At 45.7% G+C, this 26,252-nt stretch overlaps 1 protein-coding gene and 1 long non-coding RNA gene across 2 annotated transcripts; both read right to left on the bottom strand.

Moving 5' to 3' along the window:
- Positions 1-3,631: 3,631 nt before the first annotated feature.
- Positions 3,632-12,024, bottom strand: LOC115318347. The gene is made up of 5 exons (XM_040216798.1): positions 12,010-12,024; positions 11,541-11,835; positions 6,996-7,075; positions 5,834-6,026; positions 3,632-3,744 (listed from the first exon to the last, which is right to left on the bottom strand). Exons 1-5 carry the CDS (start codon positions 12,022-12,024, stop codon positions 3,632-3,634), a joined length of 696 nt encoding a protein of 231 aa, XP_040072732.1.
- A 715-nt stretch (positions 12,025-12,739) lies between these two features.
- Positions 12,740-19,048, bottom strand: LOC115320279. The gene is made up of 3 exons (XR_005716494.1): positions 18,988-19,048; positions 14,499-14,581; positions 12,740-12,806 (listed from the first exon to the last, which is right to left on the bottom strand). It is a non-coding gene; the product is annotated as an uncharacterized LOC115320279 (long non-coding RNA).
- Positions 19,049-26,252: the final 7,204 nt, after the last annotated feature.

Genomic DNA, 26,252 nt, shown 5'->3' with positions numbered 1-26,252 from the left:
GCAGAACTCGACAGGCTGGCAGAGACGGAACGACCGGGAGCTGCTTGGGGCGTAAGCGGCAGTTTGTAAACGGTAAAATGGTTTATTGAGATGGAAGCAGGACTACTATCAGAAGAATGCTTGCAGAGTACTTACAAATCAAACAGGGATCTCATGTAATCCGTGACAGATGCATAATCCGATTCGGGCAGCCCAAAACAATTCACAAACAAAACGTCGGTGATGAAACGATCGCTCGCATGCAACGGAAGTCTCGCGGTCGTCGATGAGCAGCTCTCTGTCGTGATAGATGCACGATCCCATTCGGGCAGCACAAAACAACGCAAACACAATGCCGAGGTTGAAGGCGGTCGACTACATTCAGCGGAAGTCTCGCGACCGCCGATGAGCAGCTCTTTGTCAAAACGCGTCCAAAAAACACAGCACAATAAATTCATGGACTCCGACGAAATAAACGACCATTACCAAAAATTTAGTATGGACGTATTCCGGCTGTTCAAGACGTAATATCACCGCTGCGACTGCAACGCACGAAAAACATGAGACAACTGACGCCTGTGGGGCGCAAACCGGACCTGCGTGGCCCCTACAGCTCACCATAAAGCGCCGTTCACACTCTGGCGACCGAGTTAGAACGAGAGAGACCAGACCGGTTTTTAAGCCTTTTGCGACTTCTTAGGACCGGATGCGCTGCAGCGCGGAGCTGGTCCTAAGGAATCGCAAGAGGCTTAAAAACCGGTCTGGTGTCTCTCGGTCTAACTCGGTTGCAAGAGTGTGAACGGGCCTTAAGCGCGAAACACATGTACGACGAAACCTTCCGATCCGACGTGCGGACTGCCGGAATGACCTTGGGGGGCGAGGGTTTTCGTAGCATCGGAGAGCGTTGAAAACCCTCGCCTCCGACCGTCGTATTGCGTGGTCGGACGTCGGATCGGACGGTTTCGTCGTACATGTGTTTCGCGCTTTAACTTGGAATACGGCAAAGAACGGCCGCAGTGACCCCATCATCACCGCGTCAGAGCGAGTCACGTGACAAATTTTCGTCCAAGCGTTCTTGCCGTACGGAGGGCGCTCACGTGTTTCGCACCATCGCTCGGATTTGCTAGAAGCAGCCTTCGCACTCTTTCACAGCCACACCAAGCCACAAACGAAGGTGTGGAGGCTTATCAGAAGGCAAGGTCAAAGGGGGGAGGACAAAGCAGTTAACCCATGTTTACGAACAAACCGGAGTGCCCGGAGCGCCTCTAGCGGACGCCACCGGCTCCTTGCATGCGCGATGGGGGTGTGGGCGAGGAGCTCGCCGTCGCCCATAAACAAACCATTGAAATGCGATGTTGTCGGCGTCGGTGTGAGTCCCCGCGCCCTTTTTCGCGTTGGAATTGTTGATTCTTCGTCCTCCTAACGATATCTGACTACTTGAGTGGCGTCAGCGAAATTACCGAGGCTCGTTACACCGTAAAACTTCGCGTGAATAATGTGAGATGCGGCGATTCATTCCGCGTGGACGCCGCAGAGGGTACGCTAAAGCCTGATTCGCATGATGAAATTTCGGTCGCAATTTTCAGTCATGACGTCGCTCGGGTTACAACAGCGTGAACCGTAGCTGAGATGTTCAACATCGATACTGAAAATCGCAAGCAGAATCGGACCAAGTGAATGAGGCATAACAAGTCGTTGATGGTCTGTAACAACGATCAACATCTCCTTGTATCCACTGTTTACATCGAGCCTGCTTACCAATTTTCAAAGTTAAGTATTTTGAGGCCTGCACTCACTTCTTATTGCAAGTACCGGGCCAACATTTGGTCCACGGGCCGGTGTCGTCTAAAAGAGCAGACGACGAGCAGAAGCGTTTGAAAGAGCAGACGACAGTTCGAGCGATCATGCGGCCGTTCGATCTTGAAGACGCACTGAACGTCCGCATGCAGGCGGTCCCAACAACTTGACGGTTTTCCGGCGTTCATGTTGGAACAACACAAATAAATCTGATGGCCAGAAGTATCCGTGAATTGAACCCAAAGTGCTTCCCGCCAAGGCGATCGTGGTCCGACGGCGTCTGGTTTTCCTTTTTCACGACACATATCCACGATCCCGGACGAACCGAGCGCATGAAAACTGACTTTCAAACCTTTCTCGACACTTTTGGTACGGCCGCAGTCGCACCATTTTGACGAGAAGGCAGGTTTTTGTCTGGTTCCTTTCTAAACAACGCAGGAACACACGTCTCACATGGGCACTTCCGCCAACAGCCCCGGACCGGAAGTGCGTCCGACGCGCCACCACCGCGCCGTGACGTAACAGAGATGAGTTCGTGTACAGGCCACCTGCTCTGTCCAGGGAGGGTCGCAAAATGGGGGGAGGCACTCACTTGATCGAATGACGTTTTAGCGAACGGCCACGTTTCACCGAATGACACTTTAGCGAATAGTCGGACGCCGCGAAGCGGCGTTTTCGGGTGGGCCAACTGGCTTCACATTTTTGTAATGAGCCGCCGCAGACTGTCGCCGCGAAGCGGCGTAAGCGCAGCGCGGCGGATGGGTTAACGCGCGCCCCCGTTATTCGCTAAAACGTCGATTCGCTCAAACGTCGCTGTTCGCTAAAACGTCATTCGCTCATGGGATATGGACCCCAAAATGGGACACGTCAGGACTTGCTTGATGCAGATACCGTGCCGACCGCAACACCACAAAATAAATGCACAAAACAAATTCGAACGCCGTCGAAACATGGGTCAAAGCTAAAACGCTGAGAGCATGAAACAAGAAACGCAATTTCACGCGTACCAAAAAAAAAAAAAAGATAAAGAAAGAAAAAGAACGGGAAAACAAAAGCGTTGGGACGCTAGATATTTTTGTGTCACCACGCAGAGATAAGAATAGCGCACTCTAGCAGGGGTGTCATTAATTCGGCACGTTCGATTGTCTCCCTTAGCAAAAAGAGGCCGTACTTCAAATGAAGTTGAAATGTATTGAATACGAGTATTCATTTTGTATTCATTCTGTATTATTTTGGCCGCACTCGAAATAAGCGCGTAATGTATTTAAAGTTAATCATAAATATCATTCAGAAACTGTTTCAAATACAGCAAAAATATAATTCTTTCAATGTCAAAATACCATCGGTGTATTCAAAACTGACCAAAAACTCATTTACAACTTACAGCTAAAGAATTTAAAAGTTGTCAGAAATGTAATGCTAAATATGCTAAAAATGAAGTAAAAATATGCTAAAATTATATCTGAAATATATCAAGAATTACTAGATTGTATGGTAGAATAGCATTTTAAGTAGGTCAAAAATTACCTTCAAATATACTAAAAGTGACTTGGAAGTATGTACCAAAAATACTAACCAAATCTATTTTACATGCATCTAGATAATACGATATTAATATGCGTGAACTACTGCTCCAAGCCTTCCTGGTTGTAGTGGTGTTCGGCTGCACACATACCGTGAGTAGAAATGTTACATGGTTTGCTCAACTAACACACCTGAGAAAGTCAAGGTGCCCAGTTGGGACAGCTCAACAAAAGAGGTCTGTGCCAAGTGTCTCATCATGCAAAGCAGGATTGCAAAATAACCCAGAGCTCAGTTACAATTGTCAATTTTTTTTATTTCTCAGTGATACGATTCAGAAATAGGCAGGCTTCTTCTTGAGGGAGGAGGCCGCATTGTTGCACTTTCGTCTTAGGTACCTCCTGATAGTCCCCTCGCATTCTCCAGGAAATTTGTTCATGACGTAGACTGAAAAGAAACAAGTCAAATAATTACATGAGGCTTCTTAAGTTTCTGAAAGAATCTGATCAATCATTAGTCTCTATGGTACAGTAAATAACAGTGTTCCAGGGCCAGCCACGTACCTTACTAGAATCAACATCCCAGCTGAGACTGTGTTAAAGAAACACAACGCACACCTAGTGTATGCGTGAAGTAGAACGCCATAGACAACTAGCCTCAGCTGAGACCAGATCAAGCAAGCTGGTTAAGGGGTTTTGATACTGTATAAGTGGTAATCATTAAGAAAATGGCCATTGGTTTTCTCGTTATTCCAGAACATTAGCCCAAAGGAGGGATTGGGAATACACAATCACATTTTCATTTAGAACCTAGTCCTAACAACACTAATGTTTTTAGAAAGCAGTGATGTGATTTATTCGTCATTTTGTACCACCTTATGGAGCAGCTAAAAGTCTGTCTTAGATCAGCAAAATAGCTATTTGCAGATCTAAGACAAAGCTAAGTATAAACTTTACTCTCATTCGTTCCAGTCCAATTATAAGATTCATATCAGATCAAAGACAATGCTCCTTTCCCACCTCTCTGCATCTGCTATTAGCATTACGGAAGACAGCATTCAACCCTCAACTGGCCTATGTGCTTAAAATCTTCAGACACAGGAGCAAGGATGTCATAAGAAAAGCCTTTTTCTAGGTATTGTTGTAGCAGCAGTCTTATACACAATTGGATTGAATGATGTAGAGTGACTATCTGAAAATTTATTCGAAGTATGAATTTGATGGCAAATTTAGTCCGCTGAAATTGTGTGAGACTATAATAAACATAGTAAATAATTGTATGCTTTATTCAAGTTCAGAAGTTAAAAAAACTACAAACCTTGATAGCTACAAAATATTTTCACATAACTGTGCTTACTAATGAAATAGTTACACAGAGATTCATGATTACGGCAGATCACATAGGCAATGACTGTTGTCTTAAAAATCCAGAACTCTCTAAAGTTGTTCTCAAACCTCCCTTTCACTGCTGAAGTTGGCGAAGGTATAAGTTATTTGTGACAGTACACTTGGGACAGCTCGAGGCCTATACGAAAATAGGAACTAAATGAGCGATTTCACATAAAAGCAAAACATACATCCTATTGCAAGGCTGGGCACCACTACCATTTCTTTGGAGGTGCAGGTAAGCATGTGCAGTTGCAAGCTTTCCAAACTTGCCGTTACACACCTGCTGCACGTGCTTGCATGCTCGAAGCTCCCGCCAGAACACAAGCTCACAATTAATTCAGTTTTTAAAGGGATACTTCAACGAAATTTGAAATATTCCCGTCGTGTTCAAAAATAGGTTCAATATGATCCACAATATCCGTAAATGACAATTGCACGTTTGTATTTTGATCCGGGTGGCTGTATTTTTCGTTTTAAACGGCCCACACTGGCAAGCGCTCGGAGAAGGCCCAGCGGAGACCACGTGACATCAAACGCAATCGTGACGTAGGTCGTCTCGGGACGAGAAAAGCTACGGCGAGGCTGATGTCGAGAGGATGGCCTAGTCGTTCCAGTCACCAAAGCGGCTGCTTTGTACGAATTTTGAGTGACGGGTTAATCTTCTATAATCTTGTAGGGGGACAATAGCGAATTCTGTGACCCACAAAAGAGATTCTCGGGAAGAGGGGGGTTCCTCCGCCCCTCTTCTCTGTACTGCCAACCAATTTTGTACAAAACTGCAAAGAGTATGCCAGTTTCCACAGAAAGATAATTTGGATAGCATATTATCTGAAGCACTAATTGAAAGCTTTTTGTAAATTTACACAAACCCACCGTAACAACGCAGCAGTGTAAGGCTTCTGAGCTTGTGGTATCTTTAAAGCAAAATAAGCTTCTGTGCAGTTCTGGCTCAAAATTTCCAAATGTTGATAAAATGTAGCATGATGTACCAGAGTTAATATTTTGGGGCAAATGGCGCAGCAATCACATAAACTGATATAGCTTTGTCTGCAGAGTTTGGACTACGTTAAGAGCTTCAGAGTCGAATCATACTTCAAATGGTCGTCACACGCAGATAAGTTAACAAGGCCAAGTACAGACATCCTCACCGACAATGTCATCCACAGTTTCTTTGTGCAGGGGCTCTTTTCCTTCTCCAAAGGTCGAGCCCCTCAGGCTTTGAGTGCCCAGGGTCGTCTGGCCGAAAACCATCTCTGCCAGTTCTTGTGTGAAAATTGACGGCCCAGCGTTTTGTAGCCTTACCATCCTTATCGCAGGCAAAAGTGTGTTGCCAAACTTCAACTGTGACGGAGAGAAAAGACAGATGACAGGTTTTAAACTTAAATCGTTCCATACTATAAATCAAATTTATGAGGTGAATAAAAAAAGCAATTCAGTGTGTTTACTCCCGAACTAAGAGAACAAGCAACACACCCGAGTGTGCTATTTGAAAGCCTCTGGCGTCGCTTGAAGCTTTCTTTAAACTGCTTTCAGTTCAATCATATTCACACCAAATTTGCCTTGCAGCAGCATCCTATTTCATGGAAAGGGGTCTTTATTGGGAAACCGTTACCGTTACAAAGGAATGAGAAAACAAGGAATAGCTCCGAAACCAGAAACAAATTTAAAAGAAGTTTTGAATTTGAATCTTAAAAACCTCTAAGACAAGTGGACTGCTGGCAAAAATCCCACGTTCAGAGACCTCTGCACTAAACTATAGTCGGGAACAAGATCAGAAGAACAGGATTCAATTGTCCCACCTTTTGTGCACGCTTCCAGCCTTCCACGATGCATCACTCTTCCTGTGTGCACTAGCAGCCAAATTTAAACGTAAGACAATGAGCGCATGCTGGAGGCAGGACAATGAAAAAAGACGCCCTGTGCTTCTTGTGTTGTCACTGGCTAAGGGTCTAACCACTTGCACGATTTTCCTGTTTGAACAGAAGTCTCCAGATCATGACATATACGTCAACATCAATGAATTCCTAAAGAAAAAAAAAAAACCAAGAACACCTCCAATAAAAAGTTGGGCAAATTCAACAGGCCCAGCTTGACGGACTGCGCATTTTACGATCATGCTGTTAGTATCTCTTGCCAAGGCCGTGTGCGCTGTGCGCACACGGCCACTTTAGATAAAAGCATGCATGACTGGATGCTTACAGGTTCTACTGGATGCTTAATGAGGTACTACTAAAACTAAAAAGAAGCTAAATCTGGAATTTCACTATAATAGAGCTAAACACCACAGTAGTAAAGTCAATCTAGACTTACAGTCTCAGCTGGTCCATTGTTAACAGCTGTTGCACCAGCCGCCACACCAGTTAGCATTTTATCCACAATGCCTGGAAGCCCTACAAAACAAAAGCACACTATATGAAGTGAACATGTTAGCACTGCTTCAATGGTGCCCATACATATTTGTTTGATGCACTTGGGATGACACATAAAAAACGTCACCTCCTATAGACCGTTCCATTAGGGTCATAGCAGAGAGGGTAATAGAGAGAAAAAATGCCCTCTCCCTCTCACCCCGCATGTCGCCTGCTCCACCGAGTGGGCAGTACCTGGCATCCGGCTGGCGTGCAAACTGTTTAAAATCGCGTCATTTTGGAAATTTCAAGCGCAGATGCGCAGATTTTGGCATGCCAGTTATTGTGTAATACTATGCTAGATAAAAAGACTAACAGGGTCCAATTGTGATGTTACCTGCGTGCAAATAAAAAAAAATATATATAAGGAAAACTGTCAGATTGGTTGGTCTCTACGGCGAAAATTAAATTCGGTTGCTGTACCCTTTTTTTACTATGCAAAGTTTGTACTGGTGTAGGCCTTTACCGACCATGGGTGGAAGTCTCAAATAATAAATTAAACATGCTCTTTTGCCGCAATACACATTGTAGTTGAGGGTAGTACTGCCGGCTGACTCAACTATACTATTGAAATAACGGAAAAAAAGATATGCTAACATTGAAAAACGAGCGTGTTGGTAAATACTTAGACCAGTGGATGTCAAATGGGGGTCCGCGAAGGCATTCTAGGGGTCCGCGAAGCCCTACCTCATCTGTCAAGCACGGCAATAAAAGTTGTCTTTTTTCAGGTCGAGAAGAAATGTTTCCGCTTTTGGCGAGTTTTCTCATGTCTATGTCAATAAGAGAGGGCTACTTTATACTAGCACTCAGTTATTTCTATATATTAAATCATTATTATATTTAACCTATACATTTCCCCTCCTCTCACCAAGAAAGGGGATCCTCCATCAGCTCCGCCGATTCACAAGGGGTCAGTGAAACATCGATGGTTGAGAACCACTGACTGAGACAACCGGAAAGAATAAACACGAATTTGGGACGCAAACAGACGATACAACTCTTTCAACTCTCATCGACACTCGCACAACACCGCACATCGCCTCAAGGGACTCGCCTCTCGCTTCGAGGTAGGGGTAGTGTTTAGCTGCAAGCAAAAGCTTCAACAAATGTGCAGAATGGTGAATACCCCGCCCTCCGCGACTCAATGCAACAAGAAGCACGGACAGCAGTTTGTTAAGTGCAGGAAAGAGGTGGTTTATGCCATCCCTTTCTCGTGTGGCGGGGAGTATATAGGGCAGACCGGGAGGTGTCTAAATGACCGCCTGAGTGAACACTCGCGGGAGGTGAGCAAACCCCCCCGACGACTCCATGCACCCAATAGTTGTACATCGTATGACGTGCGACGGTTGTTCGCCCAGATACGAAGGTACGCGCGTATTGGGAGGACACCAGCAGAGATTTGGCAGGGAAGTCGCCGAATCGTACGCCATTAAGAGCTCAGTAACTAACGTCGCCTCACCCTCTCTGGCCCTTTCCGACAGGGAGATGAAATTCCTCCGTCCCGAACTGGGCGGAGGGGACCAGAGACCTTGAGGGAAGGCCGCGAATAACCCGTTTTTTCCCCTCCTCCTTTTTAACCCCCCCCCCTTTTTCATTCTCTGCTCCCTCCCCAGAATTGAACCATGGTTAAAAGCGCTAAAAAAAGACGTACACAAGATAGAATACAAACACGGGCGCTACTCACAACTGTATTGGGAAAGGAAGATGGAAGTACATATATATATCTATATTTGATACACTTACCATCACCCAGGCTACTCATGCGCGAGATACAAGAGCATGAAACCGTTTACATGTATTTATCGAAAAAACGAATCTCAGCGTTATACAATGCTATTGACGTGTCACTGACGCACTGGGGTCCCCTGTTCTTGATAAAATATTCTCTTGCAGTTTGCGTGCCCTTTGAATTCTGCTTCTACCGAGAATCTTGGTATCACCGAAGCGTGGCTCGCATTTGCAGACCCTACAGTGCGCGGGCAAATGTGCCCTGTCATTTGTCTTTAAATTTTGCGCGTGCTCTCTTAAACGCTCATTCGTGCATCTTCCCGTTTGTCCAACGTAAGATTTTCCATACGTTAGGGGGATTTCATACACGACCCCTGTGGCGCATTCGATGTACGGCCTGGCGTGCTTCGTGCCACATCCTCGCTCGTTCTTGATTTCTTTAGTAATTCGAGGGCAAAGTTGTCCGAGTTTCTTTGGCGCTGAAAACACGAGAGGTACTCCGTACCCGTTCGCAACCTTCTTGAGGTTGTGCACCATTTTGTGTACATATAGTACAACCTCTGGCCTCATATTGCTCAGTGCCGACTGCGTCACTTTCTGGTTGTGTGCCCTTTTACTTTCTGTAGGGTGGCCTCTGCCACACTCCTCAAGACCGTTTGAGGGAAGCCCGCTGACTATAGTCTAGTCAATTGGTTGTGGAAGCTGGCCTGCATGCGGTGAGCACACGACTTCTTGATAACTGACTCTAGGCAGAGTGTTGCAATTCCTCTCTTTACCACCTTAGAATGCGCAGAGTCATATGGCAGGAGTGTTTTTTGGGATCGTGGGGAACACATCCAACACACGTGTCCCTCCTGCAACTTCAAGCTCGGGTCTAAAAACTGTAGGTGATCCTGGTTGGGAGCTGGTTGGTTAAACGACATGGTAAGGGCCTACATTTTACACATGGACTCCCTATCCAGGATCACCTACAGTTTGTAGACCTGAGCTTGAAGTTGTAGGAGGGACACATGTGTTGGATGTATTCCCGACGATCCCAAAAAGCGCTCCTGCCATATGACTCTGCGCATTCTAAGGTGGTAAAGAGAGGAATTGCAACGCTCTGCCTAGAGTCAGTTATCAAGAAGTCGTGTGCTCACCGCATGCAGGCCAGCTTCCACAACCAATTGACTAGACTATTGTCAGCGGGCTTCCCTCAAACGGTCTTGACAAGTGTGGCAGAGGCCACCCTACAGAAAGTAAAAGGGCACACAACCAGAAAGTGACGCAGTCGGCACTGAGCAATATGAGGCCAGAGGTTGTACTATATGTACACAAAATGGTGCACAACCTCAAGAAGGTTGCGAACGGGTACGGAGTACCTCTCGTGTTTTCAGCGCCAAAGAAACTCGGACAACTTTGCCCTCGAATTACTAAAGAAATCAAGAACGAGCGAGGATGTGGCACGAAGCACGCCAGGCCGTACATCGAATGCGTCACAGGGGTCGTGTATGAAATCCCTCTAACGTGTGGAAAATCTTACGTTGGACAAACGGAAAGATGCACGAATGACCGTTTAAGAAAGCACGCGCAAAATTTAAAGACAAATGACAGGGCACATTTGCCCATGCACTGTAGGGTCTGCAAATGCGAGCCACGCTTCGGTGATACCAAGATTCTCGGTAGAAGCAGAATTCAAAGGGCACGCGAACTGCAAGAGGCATATTTTATCAAGAAGAGGGGACCCGAGTGCGTCAGTGACACGTCAATAGCACTACCACTGACACGTCAATAGCACATCGAACTATTGACAAGTCAATAGTGCGATGTTCCGTACAGCCCGCCGATACAGCTCAAAGATGAAGAGTGGCAACCTCCCGTTTTGTCGTCTGCTAGCGGGGTCGGGCTTGTGCCCTCTCTCTCGTTTTACCCTGCCGAACCCGCTGAATTTCCCTGATGTATGGAGAGGGCGCTGCTGTCGAACAATATGGTGCCACCCAGAGAGCGCTAAATGGAATGGTCTATTTGCATTGGAAGCTTGGCAGCAGACTTTGCTTGTGTCTCAGAACTCTTGGCCATGGTTCCTATGACCTAGCTATTTCAATGAGCAAGAAAGGGTATCCATAGCTCTAGCCTTGTCTATACTACTGAGTAAGCCTGCAAGTTCAACAGTAGAAAATTAAACTTTCTGGCAGGAAGGAGGTAGCAAACGCCATTCGGTCAACTCTAGCTATTTTTTTAAACCAAAAGTTCTCGATCCTCTTTATCTGAGGCGTGCTTTCCCCTCTCAGTTGTGCAATGATGCGTGTGTACAGCAAAGGATGGCTGGGCCAACTGGGTAGCGATGGAAGCCTCAATTAAGAAACAAGTCCCCCCCTCCCACCAAATACCACAAAGAAGACAGACCTGTGTCGGAGAAGAGTTGCTTGCCTCCTGGCTCATGCTATCTCTTTCTTAGTTTTAACAACCAGCTACGATGTAACCTTGCAACCTACTTTATGTAGACAGAAGACACCCGACACCATACCCTGTCTATAAATCATTCGCTACAAACGTGTACTCCCCACAAAGTACTAAGAGGGGAACATTTGTAGATCTCGGGTGGTCCTGTTCAAATGAAATATCTAGCATCATCAGCCTACTACACTGAGCAGTAAAAATCACTCCCTGTTACTTTATCATCATCCGAGGGTAAGGAGAACAAACGTTTAGACCTCCTTCTGACATTTATGATTCATACCTTCCAGCAAAGGGAAGAGTGTGTTCACTGCAAACAGTGCCTTGCCCTCCGCTGCCACCGCTCGTGCCTCGCTGTCATATAGCTGGGCTTGGAGGTCTTCGAGGTTCTTCTCCAACTGCGCCGCTCTTTCCTCGGCTTGTGCTGCCCTCCTTTCTGCCTCGGCAGCCTTGGCCTCGGCTTTCGCTGAGCTTGCCTCAGCTGCGGCAGCCCTGGCCTCAGCCTCGCCTTCATCGGCACTATCCTCCGTGCCACCACTGGCAGAAGCAGGACCCTCGCCATCTGGTCGTGAGGTTTCCTGGGTTAAAGAATTTTTTTTTTTTTTTGTGTTTAAGACAAAGAATTGAAAGACGTTTACGCTTCTCTGTAACGCGAAATTAGAGCGCAGCTCTTGAGGTGTTTTGAATTTGCGATTTATAGTGGTAATGAATTTCGTTATATATATTTCTGTTACACCTATACCGTACAATACCGCGCATCCGCCCATTCCACATTAAGCGCCCGTATCCAAGTTTCTAAGATAGGAAAAAATATACACAGTACATTTATACGTAAAATTCATGACCGGACAAGCGCCCATCCCCCATTTTTTCGCAATTCTCTAAATTTTGAGTGGGCGCTTGCCCAGTATTTTACGGTAAGTGGTGCATAATTATAAACCAATTATTTAAAGCAGGTAATCATGTGGCATCACAGGATCATGCAAAATCACATGAACACATAACTTTACGTGATAATATTACTTTACCTAACCACACAAGGTTCCGTGATCACGTGACTTTACGTAATTACGTGAAGTTACATGATCATATAAACTTACATGGTTACGAAAAGTTACATTATCACAGAAGGTTACTTTACGTAATGTCAGGTTACATAATCATGTGACATTGCGTAATCACGCAATGTTACGTGATTATGCATCCGTACACTCCCCTCCTCCTCCTCCACACCCTGCCCACTCTTCTTCTGGTGACGCCAACACTGTGAAACACAGGAACGGGCGTCTAAGAGCAGCGCTCTAAAAGCATCTGAAAATCATCCAAAAACTATGCTTTCCCAGATTTACAAATAGTTTTGACGATGCAGCTTTTGAAACAAAGTTTTCAGCACGAAGAGTGTGTTATGCATACACAGTCAGCTCAAGCAACTGCTCTGATAGAACTGAATCCCATTTTAGTAAAAGTTGTTTATCACCTTGTGAAACTCCAATCTCAGCCGCTGTAGTACGCGGTCCTCAAGGGTACTTCCTTTCCGCTTTCCGGTCTTCTAAAATGGAAGGAGGAATATTACAGACCGCATAGAAAGACAGAAAAAAAAACTCTTAGGAAGCAGACATTCATGCTTGTAACCATATCCTGAACAAATAAACATACCACATTCAACCAATCATTAGTTGAAAAATGTATTAAACAAGGTTGTCCTAATGTGGTGATATTGCCTGAAACAAGTCAAAATAAATTACTCCCTTCAGCTATGGAATTCAGTGGATAGCGAACCACCAGCCTCCTTTGAGCATCTAAGCCATGCATGCTACTATACCCCTTGGACACGAGCAATCTAATGTCATCTCCATGGAATGTCATTCGGGCAATGGGCGAATCTGCTAGCAATCCTAGCTCAGCGCGTGACGCACATGTCGTGATGCATGGAAGGCATTTGATTGCTCGTGTGCAAGGTGAGCTGCATGTTGTTAGTTCTTTTAGATTAGAGCGATGTAAATGACACTCTCAGATCAGCACCACCCAAGCAGCTACAAAGGCCTCTTGTGCAGTGGAGTGATTATATAGCGTAAGCGCAATGAGCATTACCTACTTTAAATCAAAGTAAAAAATAAGCCTAGAAAGCTTAACACGAGGTTGGTTCACAGAAAACTTTGGGTTTCAATTTGCAACTTTCAAGCGAGACAATTTGCAAACTATCAATGAACCTGCACTCGCTGTTAAAACAGAGGTTCAGGCGGGTTGGTTGTTCATGATATACAAGGGAACAGCACACCCCCAAAACAAGCACTCAGAAGTCTGATGCAGACAAAAGAAAGAAATACTTACACAGCGCTGTCTAACAACTTTTGTGTGTGTTAGACTTCTGAGTACTTGTTTTGCGGGTGAGCTGTTCCTTTGTGCATCATGCCCTTGCTGTCCTCAAAAAATTTTATTTGTACTTAAGTCTGAAACTTTACACTTCACAAACTTGAACTTAATAAAAATATTGAAAATATCTTAATTTTTCTAACCTAAGCAATGTTTGAGACTGTCAAACTCAAACTTTGAAAAAGCTCAAGCTTTAAATTTTGCAAACTGAAACTCAAGCCGTGGCAGAAATTGAAAGCTGCAAATTTTGCATATCTGAAGCTCGGCGAGATTCAAAATGTCTAAAATGTTTCGAACTCGAGGTATGTAGCATATCTATTTTGTACACAGTAAACATAAAGAAAATAATGCAGTACATTTTCAGACTATCAAGGTCAGGCATCAAGATAGTCAATCTCTTTGTTAATAGTGCCACACGCGTCGGCGAGCAAGCGCGTGAGTGGCCGAGTGGTCACCGCGCTTGACTGTTGCACGGAAGCTGTAGGTTCGATTCCAGTCAGCGGACTGTCCTTTTATTTATTCTTTCAACTTGGCGTTCTCGTAAGTTCAAGAACATTCTCGTCTGATTAGGTTACGAGTATCCTATGCATTGAAAGTTCTACCCATATGTTGGAGAAACCCACGAGGGTATACATTAGGGACTCTGCATGGCGAGCGGAGGCAGTCTCGCCCCAGCTTTCGACTCTGCTGTTACGCTGACTTCAATGCCCGCGACGCGCTGCTGTTATCTTGTTCCCTTTTTATTTTTGGCAGTTATTTGTTTCACCTCGTTATTCGTGACAATAGTTGTAAAACATATGGACACATATACAAAAAATTTAATGTACCATAGATGCCATGAGATGTCAAGAAAACAATAGATATTCACCTTGGCAACTTTGGATGAGGCATCATCCCCATTTGTGGCGGCCAGCATCTCATTCAACAAAGATTCCAGGTCACTGCGGATTGCTGACAAGAATATACATATTAGGATTTCTCCCAAAATAATCCCATCTGAACACATTGTTCAGTGTTTTGCAAACTTATACGGAATACTTGTGGAATATTAAATGCAGAAAAAAGATAAAATACGAGAGAACTGCGCATATTTATGTGAACTGAAGGTACGCTACGGACATAGTGGGACAGAAGGAGAAATAGCTTAGGACTAGCACAAGCTATGCACGGACACATAGAAAAAAAAAATAAAATAGAACAAACCAAGAGTAGGCTTAGGCCTCATTCACACCGCCGTTTTTTCCCCCAGCCCAGCGAAAACGCCGGCAGTCTTTTCCGCGGGGGTGAGGGTGTTGGAACCGGTTTCCGGCCGAAATTAGGGCACCAGACCCGAAAAGGGCCCAACGAGGATGTTCAATGTCCACGGCACCGGCGAGAGGTTGAGATCAACGGCACCCCGCCCCGTCCAGGGACGACCAAACACAAAATAGGAAACTTTCGCTGGATCTGGCGGATTCTCAAAAGTTGGGTGACCATGGGCACGGCCGCGGGAGAGAGAGTTGACCGTACTGTGCCCTAGCGCCCTAACGACGAAGCCAACAAAGCTCTTTTCGGGAAGGAAGGAGGCCTAAGAGACGACGGGCGCATTGTGTGATGTTTACGGCTCTTGAACAACGGGCATAACGATATTTGGATTTACCGCTGAGCTGCTGCTCGAAATGGTGAGACCACATCGGTTCCTTTGCGATGGACGTAAATGCGATTTTAAGGAAGAACAGCCGAAGAAAGAAAATATGGTCGTTGATCATCGGGGACGAAATGCGGCGTAAGGAGTGATTGATGTGAAACGTGCTCGCGGTGGGTCTTGTCGTTTTTTTTCGAAACGTGGAGACAAATAAAATGTTTTGAAACATGCCAGATCGTTATCGGCGACAAAAACGCAAGGTCCAAGGAACAAAACAGGTGTGGCTGCGACCATCGACGCCGATCGTCCGCTGCATTTGGTGGTCGACGCCGCCACAAAGCAGCCATAAATACGGGATTACAAGATTGGTAGTAGAGATTGAGGGAAGTGTGAAATTGCGCACGAAATAATAGGTTGGTCGTACCGGTTATACAGTTTTACGGGATCCAAACGTTCGACGTGGAATTTGAAAGGTGCAGAAAGATTTCTAAGCTAGGTGACGCAAGCTACCGCCCAATATAAGGGGGCACAGCCGCCAGCATCTATCTATTCCTATAGTCACTGTCGGCAGTTGCGCCGCCGCTGGTTCGAACACTCCTCCGTCCCCGCACCGTCCCGTTTTCGGCACGGCGCTTTCGCCGGGACAGGGCGAGACGCCGGCTGTGTGAATGAGGCCTTAGATTGTGTTCCAGGCTTGCTGAGCACTGTACACTGCTCTACATTGTTCCTCAGCTCAGAGCTTTGATGGAAGGTGGACTAGGTCCAGAGGTTATTGTAGTTTCTAAGCTCTTCTATCTATAGTCCGTTGCAACCTAACAACGAAGGGCGAGGGTAAGACGGGCCGGGGAGGAGGAAGCAGACGGAACGCTAAAGAGAGAAGGAGGTTTCCCCCTCTCTTCTCCAGCATTCCGCTGGAGAAGAGAATTAAAATACAACTATTCGTTCAGGACGTTAATAAAAATCGTCAGGAAAGCAACAACTGTCAAATTAAGCGACTGATTTTAGAGACATGTAGAAATTTGTTAATGCCTGCGTGAATTGAGTAACGGGAACAACAGTGTGCTTGCGCTCTTGTTCCATTCAAAATGCCAACACGTTGGCAGTGCGGTGTCATTTTAGTTCTGGTGATCGCATCAGGGCCCAAAGTAGTCATATAAACGAATCAAATCTAAATATCTCGCTGGGAAAACTCTCAGTTTGCACAAAGCACAGAGAACGAGGTTGGTCTCTCCCCCTCCTCCCCCCTCCCTCCCCCCCGGCTTACGTTGACCCTCGACCTTTCCAGTTTGGGCTATTTGGCCCCCACACTCAAATGAGTTTGAGACCACTGATCTAGACAATGAGACAGTTAAAAAAATACAATAGACACTACATTTTGGATAGTGTTGTCCGTTATTTCAGCTTTCCTTCTCTCAGGATTTAGACTGATTTATCCTAACCAGCTTGCCCATATGCTTTCGCTTGTTGCAAAATTTTTGATATTCAGGACCAAGGCATATTCAGGACCAAGGCTGTTCAGACTAAAAAACTATAAAGGCATCCTGAAATCAGGATACATGGAAAAAGAGGCAAAAAGGGCAGGGCATATGACACAGGGCTTTTGAGATTGAGTGCTTTCATGTGCCGGCTGGATTCACACAGACAAAGCTTATCTATACGCAGATTTAAAAAAAGCTGCCTAAAAAATCGGTAATTTATGAACTTTCAAAATTAAGCAGTGGGTGTTCACAGGATTTCTATATGATACTGCTGCATGCATGGCTTAAATTGACGTCACCTGAGCTACCATTGTGGGGGCCTTGTTGCCGGGCGAGTAGCTTCTGCAGCAATCACTTTACATTATTGCATTTGCCTCTTCAGCAAAAACAAGTCGGAACAACCTCCAGCACAGCCCAATGACGTCATAAGCAAGCCATGTACAGCTGTTTACTACTGCCTATGTGAAACAGCTCCAACAGAGGAAGATTAGCAGAAGTGACCGATGACCGAAGTGGCAAGATCGCGACGCCATTGTTCCCAAGCGCGGCGATAGCAAGAGTGCCGGGCACGTTTCATGTTTCAAAGCTGGGATGAATGGCAGAAAGCAGTCCATCCCAAGGCCCATATTTTGAAAGCTATCTTATCCTTCCCTTTTCGGCCGAGCAATGGAGCACCGCAATTCCGCACGTGAGCCCGTTTATTTTATTTCATTTTTCTATTTTATTGCTCAGGTGTTGTGAGGCGGCGGTATTTTCTTTATTGCAGTTTTCCCCTAAACTGACAATTTGCTGCACGACAGATTGGCAAAGGTTGTGGGCGGCACTGCCTGCATGACAGAGTAGCAAAGGTTTAAAAGCATCTGTAGTTCCCACGAATCCTGCCAAAAACGACGTAGGATGCTTTGAGTTAACGATGTGACAAGGGTTCAGATCTTGACCTTTGTGCAAGACGGTCGGATGAAAGGAGTATTGCTGCAGAGATCAGGTGCTCACTAGGAACCGTACCTCGATTGTGCATGCTTTTCTCGAAGAGGCAAGGATTAGGGACGAGGCTCGAAATGGGCACCCAAAAACGACCACGGAAGGGGAAGACAGATGGGATGTGACTGCAGTTGGCTGTGATCCTTTTATTACTGCCCAAGAGACATGAGAACTTAACCTGTAGGTGTCCCCGTCTATCATCAGAGAATGCCTTGGTTCGGTCGGGCTCCGCAGTAGAATGGCTTGCCAGAGGCCGCTCTTGACGCGAAGCCACAAGCGGCTTAGGCTGGAATTTGCCACTAGGTAAAATCTTTCCAAGTCAAATTAGCGACTTTAATTAAAACAACCTTTTCTTTTTTTCTTTCAAGGCTATAGTGCAGGAGATGCTGGAAGAACTGGGCACACAGAAGCTTCAATGGCCTCCAAAGGGAGCAGACTTCAAAATTATAGAAAATGTGTGGGGCAGGCATATAGCCAGGCACGTCCTTTTGGCGGAATTCATGGGAACTACACATGCTCTTAAACCTTTGCTACCCTGTCACGCGGGCAGTGCCGCCCACAGCCTTTGACAATTTGTTGTGCAGTAAATTGTCAGTTTAGGAGGAAACTGCAATAAAGAAAATACCGCCGCTTCACAACGCTCGCGCAAAAAAAAAAATGGAAATAAATAAATAAACGGGCTCAAGTGCGCAACCGCGGTGGCGCATCGCTCGGTCGAAAAGCGAGTGATAAGATAGCTTTCGAAATACGGGCTTTGGGATGGGCTGTTTCTGCCGTTCATCTTCGCTTTAAAATATGAAACGTGCCCGGTAATCTTGCTATCGGCGCGCTCGGGAACAATAGCGCCGCGTGTCGCGATTTTGCCGCTCCGGTCGATAATCACTTGTGCTCATCTTTTTCCGTTGCAGCAACACAAGTTTGGTCGTACGAAATGAACCCCGTGGAAGCTGGTTCTAACACGTACTCATGGTCAAAACAGACCCATGCAGCGGACCCGTACACAGCGCGACTGATAGCGCGAACAAGCGGTCGTGGGTTTCCAATGATCTTGCCATGGAATCGAAAGGCCCTGATCAACTCTACTCGTGTGACAGCAAGTGCTCTTCTGGGGCATAATCCGAAGCGCTAAAATTCGGTCCCTACCAATGCCATATCTTGCGGAAACCGGCAATGTCGTGTTCGCGCCCACAATGTCGCGCAGTAGTTAATTGATCATGGCACTTCATGCAGCCTCGATACATGCTTCAAAAAGTTTGGTGGAAATATATACTTACGGCTGAACTTCACGACCTGGGCGGCCAGCAACTTGGACGTACCCGTCGCCCGCCCGGTCTTCTTGTCCCCGTCGGGCCAGTTGACTTTCACCCAGTTATTCTTCTGGGTTGGACCGCTGAATTCCGGCCACGTTTTGGAATTATGCTTTACGACTGGGTCATAGTATTTAATTAACTTTACGGACTCTACCGATAATGACTCATCAGGAAACCTGAACAGTGCGAACTTGTCCATTGCCGGCGTTTCCCTTCAGGTTAAAACAAAGCGAACAACGCACATGTGCTGCTTGGTTGCGGATTGGATTGGATAGCGATGGCTGTAAGGGTACCAACGTTGCCACCGACGTTGTCTGCACACCCCAAATTCTAAAAAGCGTCCAGTTTGTTATCTTTGTAAATTCGTAATTATATGTTGCCTTTTTATTCGTTCTCCTCAAGAAAATACTTATTGTTTCTGGGGGAGATTATTTCTTCATTACTGTACGTTTTATAAAAAAGAAAAAAAAACAAAAAACATCGCAGTTCAATGACAACAAACTTGCTTGCAAAACAAGCACACCACTCATTAAACTGAGTACAAATTACCACATTCGTTAGAAATGCATGATCCCTTTCGTCAGTACCGGATGTACACACAGTGGTGTAACCTTATCATTGGCCAAAAACCAAAATGCCTTTGTCTGTGCTCCAAATAACGGAGCATTACAAAGATACATGAATGGTAGTATAATCGAACGGCGTTTCGGCAGCGTTGATCTTTGGGAATATTGAGCGTGTTGGTTCTGCTCACGCATTGCGGCTTTCATGGCCAATGTACTATTAACAGAAATGGTAGCTGGCCCTACTGTCGAATCGTTTGGGCACCACAGACGGCGTCCGACCACAGATGGATACGAGCTCCATTCGCGAAAACATCGTTCGCTAACCCTTTTTTTTGTACACGTTAAAAAGCTTGCGCAGGATCGAAGTATTGTGTGGCAGGTTCGCAAGCTTTGAGTGCGCGCACTAAGCTAATGACACCCATTGGGTTCATTATTCCTTTGGTACGACGTGATATTCGACAAGGGTGCCGTTTGATGACTATAACAAGCCTGTTGTTCATTGATAGCAAAAGCGTATACGCTACAAGGACAGGCACGCTGCAGTACATATCTATGTTTGTACAAGCATGCACATGTCTGTCCTTGTACCGTATTTGTTTTATGACTTCATATTATTATTAGGTAGCGTTCAGCTGTCAACATATCCGACAGTATACCTTTTTAGGACGCACTGACTCCCAGGTTAACTTCCGACTGCCCAACTGCACAACTGGTCCCAGTTATAAATTTTCGCCTGGGAGAACAAACGACAATTTCTTTGGGAACTTACTTCGTTGTCCGTCTCCCCCCCCCCCCTTTTATGTCCCTTCCTTATGTTTAATCCCTTACCACTTCGACATCAGCTTTCTTTTTTCTTTCATTTCTTATCAGCTAGGAGTGGGTCCGAAGGGTCAGATCGAGGCTCGGAATACGCTACGTAGCCGAGATCATGGCGCGCAGCTCACGCAGTCTTTCAAGACAAGAGGATATTCCTCAACCACCCTTAACGGGATGAGCATCCGCAGAAAGTTCAGAAAGAACACATATATACTTCAGTTCACAAGTTTTTTTTCCTAATAACAAAGGTGACATGCCGAGCCTCCGGCTCAGCAACACTTCCTTTGATTTCCTTACTCTTAAAACTCTGACTGTTTCCCAATAAGCTGTGTGCAGGAAGGCAGAAGACACGGGTGCGAGCACGCTGCTTTCCAAAATGCCCGCGAGCACTGGGTCAAACAGAGCATTCCGCAAAAACCTGTGCTCTCGCGCTCGCGGTTTGCCTACAGTGTAGTTTTGCTGCGCACAACTCGAGCCTTCATTTCGTCATTCTTGACCAGCTGGCTTGCACCTTTGCATTTAATTGCATTATAATTCGAGCCTACGTGCAGGTTGGGGGTGGAGGGCTGTAACATATGCCTCCAAAATCTCGAAAGGCCGCCCCTTTTTGCAATCTCTTCGAACGCGATTCATTGTTCTCATAACGAGGACTGGTAGGCCTAATGAACATTGACCTCTACCTTGACGACCTCGACAGGTCGGACACAAGACGTGAGCGTTGAGCACTAGGCTGAAGGCTATAAATCAGAGGTTTGGATTTCTGGATAGATCCTATCAATCTATCTATCTTAAAAATGGAAATAGAAATTTAACCTGGTGTAAAAAACCTAGTAGCTAGATAAAATTAAAACACAGTAGTTAGGTGGCGCGAGTTACCTTCTATTTTCAGTTGGGAGTTGTACTGGTTGTACCGGTTGTGCTAGATTGTATTATTGATGGGAATATCGACAATGTTCGTGTGATACTTGCAGGGCTTAACGATATATGTAGGACATCTGCAGCATTCCCAGGCGTTCCTTTGTGCAGTTTTGCACGTGCCAGGGCACTATGTGACGCTCTGATTTGTATTTACGGAACTGCGTGCATTTCCTTCTGACTCCGTGACTGGGAAAAAGCAAGGAAAAGACGCTAGGCCATGCCTTCAAGGTACAAACGCCACCTCGAACAGGATGTGCCCTTGCTCAGAAAAACTGAAAGTCGGCGCTTCAAAATGCAAGCGTTAGCTGCCGGGACCCCTCCGACTGTGGCCTTCTCTGGTATCGGAGCTTCTGAAGTCGCCGACAGCTCGCGATGTGACGAGGTCTCGGAAGACGACTGCACTAGTGGCGAGGAAGCAGGACACACCAAAGAAGTAAATAACGCGCTTTTTGGTGCTGTAAGTTGTATTCACGCACTCGCGCAGTACTCCCTCCAGTGGCGTCACAAGGGGGAGGGCGGGGGCGAGGCGGTGGACGGACGTTGCTGCTCCCTACGGTGTTGGCCTCGCGTGGTTCGTCTCAAAGGGTTGTGTATGTGCGTGTGCGCGCGCGTGCGTGGTGTTTTTTTTTTTTTTTTGGGGGGGGGGGGTGCTTAGTCTTGGTCTTGGTCTTGAATTTTGTGGTGTCTTGGCCTCGGTGGAGGCATCGTGATGCAGTCACGCAAAGCCGGATTGCAACCGATAACATAATTTTTTCTTCAGTAATCTCATCACTGTCCCTGTGTCCTGGGGTGCTATGTTGCGCTTTTTGCACTCCCAGGAGACTTGGAAGAGGGAAGTGACGTCAACGACTAGAGCAAATGCAGATTGGATGTTGACAGAAGAAAACGAAATCAACATCCAATCTGCATTTGCTGCGTTGTTGACGTCACTTCCCTCTCCCTAGTCTCCTGGGAGTGCAAAAAGCGCAACATAGCTTCCCTGGCTCCACCTTTTCTGCCCCCGTCCTAGGCCTGGCCTTACAGGTCCTATTTTTTTGCGGCTACGTGGTGCTAGCTGTGGGCTGGCAGATAATCCGACAACACCACTGATATTACATTGCAGCTCATGGTTTCTGGGTGGGTGGTTTACCGGGGACAGAGAGGAAGGTGGGGAGGTGGGGGTCGGGTTAAGCGCCGTTCACACTTTTGCGACCCGAGAGAGACCAGACCAGTTTTTAAGTCTTTTGCGATTTCTTAGGACCGGATGCGCTGCAGCGGAGCTCGTCCTAAGAGATCGCAAGAGGCTTAAAAACCGGTCTGGACTCTTTCGGTCTTACTCGGTCGCAAGATTGTGAACAGGCCTTTAGGCTCAGGCTTAAGTTAGTGTACCACGATGTCACATGCTTTGTGTAGGAGTGCAACACGTAGACCCAATCTGAGCCCAGGCCTTACCCGAACTCCGTACCCCTGATCTATCCTCTCTCTCCCCCCTTGCACAATGCACTCAGGAACTACGAGATGCATTGTGATCTAAAAACTAGGCCCCCCCCCCTTCCACCCAGAACCCTAAAAGACAAACCACGTGAGGCGGCGAACCCCACCCCGCAGGGAATATTGCCCGACTAGCGACATCAACACCCCCTATGACATTAATGTCGCTGGTCAAGTGGTACTGTCTGCTGGGTGGGCTTTGCCACTTCGTGTGGTTTGTCTCGAAGGGTTCTAAAAGGATGAGAGTAATGACAAATCTCGCTTATCAGCCATGCCATTTAGTAGTTTCTGTGCCTTTGAAAGTATACACGAATTGGCAGCTGGTGTAAGCTGCGCCATCAGATTACATTGCCTTTCGTTGTTTTTGGGTGCTTGGTTCATGGGGGACGAGTGGGAGTTGAGTTGGAGTCTAAATGTTTGTTGGGTGTATCCGGAACCCGAATGGAGCCTAAAGATGTGTCTACTTATGCAGAACTGGGTGTCTAAAGATACTTTAAGCGATTTATTTTTCGTGGGCTCAATATTTCACGATTTAGGTCAAAGCTGAAGTTTTGAAATAATTTGTGGGTCCTAATTTTAGTGACGCAGTGGAATCTCAATGTAGATTCCAGTGTGCTTATATCTTACCGAAATTGTTTGCGGGACTTATTTTTCGCAAATTGTTGGCGATTTGCAAAATTCACAAAAATTAAGTCGTTTACAGTATGTCGGACGTAGCCACGATGGGAAAGGGAAAAGCTATGATTATTTTACATGACAGTGTACGGTCCTTGCTTTGACATTCAGGTTGTAGGCTTGGACAGATGGGAAAGAAAAGTAGAAACAGTTACACTATATTTTAGTTAAGAGGTATAAGAATAGTCACATCTTTGCAAGACCGCAGTCTGTTTGCAAACTAGGTTCCCAAACAGCCCGCGGTCACCCTACACTGCTGCTCAGGGTTCATCGCAGAGGGTTCGGCATAGAAGTTTATGAAGGGAAAACTGGAGAGGTTAACCTGAACGCCAGTTCTGGTTGGCTACTCTGTACTGGGAATAAGGGGTGGTGGTGGAAAGGAATATATAGTAATGAGAAACAGAGATGGGATGAAAATCGTCAGTGGAGATAAATATAGTGATAAAAGCTATGTTAAAGGTCTCGCACACATAGTCTCAGTAAGGCACGTTGCACCACACAAATATATGTTCAGAGATCGGCAGGCGGGAACTGGCGAGACACCATGGCCCGCCAATCTTTTTCATGCTTTGCACAATGCACACCTCTACAATGGCACATGTTTCGTAGTTTTGTGGTTTTGTACTCACTGCTGCAGCCAAAAAGCTCAAAGATGCGTCAAGAGATCTTCCTCAGCCACTCCGCTTAGAGTACTCCACACCCTGAATACAACCCTTTCCCATTGTGGCGATGTCCAACGTATCTTTAGATCCACGTCCCGGGTTTGTCCGACATACCTTTAAATGCAGTGAATAAGAAAACAGGTGAAATGCTCAGAAATCCTAAAATATGCGATAGACACGGACGTCTCCAAAACTTTAGTTTCCTCAAACAATATTGATACCTTTATCGACTTAGAACGAGAAAATCATTAGGTTTTGCAACCAGGCGAATTGAAAATGTCACGTTGTGATCAATACTAGTATACAGTTGAAGTAGCAGTGCTCGCCTAGTGCCTGACAACCGTTTGTGTGTCTCCATAAAAGTAGAATGAAACATAGTTTTTTATTTGCGGGATGTAAGTAACAAAAATAAAGATTTTTTACTGACTTTCATACTCCACGGTGAAACTTTACTCTGAAAAAAGGCTATGAGTGCGAGCTCCCTGCATTTAATCACAGCACGACTGTAGGAGCTCTCGAGGAGCTCCTACAGTCATGAATAAGGAGCTCTCGAGCATAGGTGGGAGGCACCCTTTGCACATTTTATTTCCAGTTAGCCCATTCTAGGGTAAGACAAACTAAAGTGTAACTCTGCTTTCACCTTCTTTCTGCACCAAAAAAAAAAAAAAAGTGCCAACATGACATTGGCGCTTTTTCGTTTTTTGCCTTGAAACGGTATTGGCGGGCACCAATTTTTAACCATGTTGGATTAACCTCAGACTGGGGTAGAGAAGAAACATCAGAATGGTAGAAGAGACAAAAAACAGAGAGGACAATGTCTCAAGACGTCCTGTCTAATTTCTGTCTCTTCTATGTTTTGATGTTTCTTCTCTACCCCAGTTTCAGGTTAATTTAACATGGTTAATATTCACCAGCTCGCCTGCACCCTTACTATATTTTCACCTATTTTTACTTCTGAGGTTGCTGCCTCAAACAAGCACTTTAAATGACTCAAGTCGTTTGGCCGACAGCTTTTCAACTCTAAGAGAGGGACAGAAAAACTGACGGTGACTTGTTTGTACTAACGGTGTCATGGTTTGTACCCTGATCCTAGGTGCGAACAAATTTTAGTAGACAGACTGGACATTTGTGTGCATCCGAATTTACTTTTAGGACCAAGGTAAATTATTTGGTGACTTGATTGTAGGCCATCTAATGCCGAGTGGTGATCGTCCAGTAGCATCGGGACTTCGCATAAGCCATGTTATGTTCCGTGGAAAAATATTGAACTGAATAGCTTTGCCTTTACCAAACCAGGTCGAACCAGGATGTTCTTTGCCACCGGAGGGAGATGTGGAGGGGTCTCCTTCAGAAGAGCTGGCAGCTGAACAAGTAAGATTGTGATCTTTGGGTCTATATTGAAACAGATTGATTTCATTCGTTGTGTCACTGCTATAATGAATCTCTTAAGAATTAAGGTGATGTTACTTGAATTTCAGTAAATATTGCCATGAATGACTGATGAAGAGGCGAGGAAGAACGAAAGAAACTGAACAATTAATAAGGTGAACTTAATAGCGTCACAGATGTTTGTGCGGCACAGGAGCAGTGTCGAGCGCTTGGGTGAGATTGATTTCGGATTGCCAAACGGGGCCCCTTATGTTTACGCGTTGGCTTCTCGAACAATCGATGTAGAATGTTCGGCAAGTAGAATATTCCGACCTTGAACAAACAAACTTCTCGAAATTTACAAGAACATTATTTTAAGGGTTAACAAAAAGGCTTGTCTGCTCCTAGGATTCGAACCTTGGCCCCTTTACGTGGCAGCCTAGCACGATAACCATTTGGCCACAGAAGTGCTTGCCCGGTAAAGCACGTGGCAATATCAGTAAACTTGAGATCTGTTTCTTCTTTGCACCTAGCAAACTTGAATGTCATCATTTGTCTGGATTCGTCATCTTGAGGGGTTCATACCTCATTAAACATGTTGCAAAAGTTTCATGCACAGTTTGCAGATGCCATCATGTTGGTATACATGCAGTAGCATTGGCATGTGTAGAAGAGTAAGTGTCTAGGCAACTGTTCTGGTCTGGATTGCATAAAAGTAGAAATCCTCATCTGAACATTATGTGAAAAAAAAGGA

The sequence above is a fragment of the Ixodes scapularis genome, unplaced genomic scaffold (assembly GCF_016920785.2).
Source record: "Ixodes scapularis isolate PalLabHiFi unplaced genomic scaffold, ASM1692078v2 ptg001041l_1__unscaffolded, whole genome shotgun sequence".
NCBI lineage: Eukaryota > Metazoa > Arthropoda > Arachnida > Ixodida > Ixodidae > Ixodes > Ixodes scapularis.
This window is presented reverse-complemented; position numbering and strand designations above follow the sequence as displayed.

Excerpts from the sequence above, each read along its gene's own strand:
- LOC115318347 (XM_040216798.1), bottom strand. Across the intron at positions 7,076-11,540 it reads ACTCTTCCCTTTGCTGGAAG|GGCTTCCAGGCATTGTGGAT; the intron begins GTATGAATCATA and ends TTTGTTTTGTAG. Across the intron at positions 6,027-6,995 it reads ACAATGGACCAGCTGAGACT|TTGAAGTTTGGCAACACACT; the intron begins GTAAGTCTAGAT and ends TCTCCGTCACAG.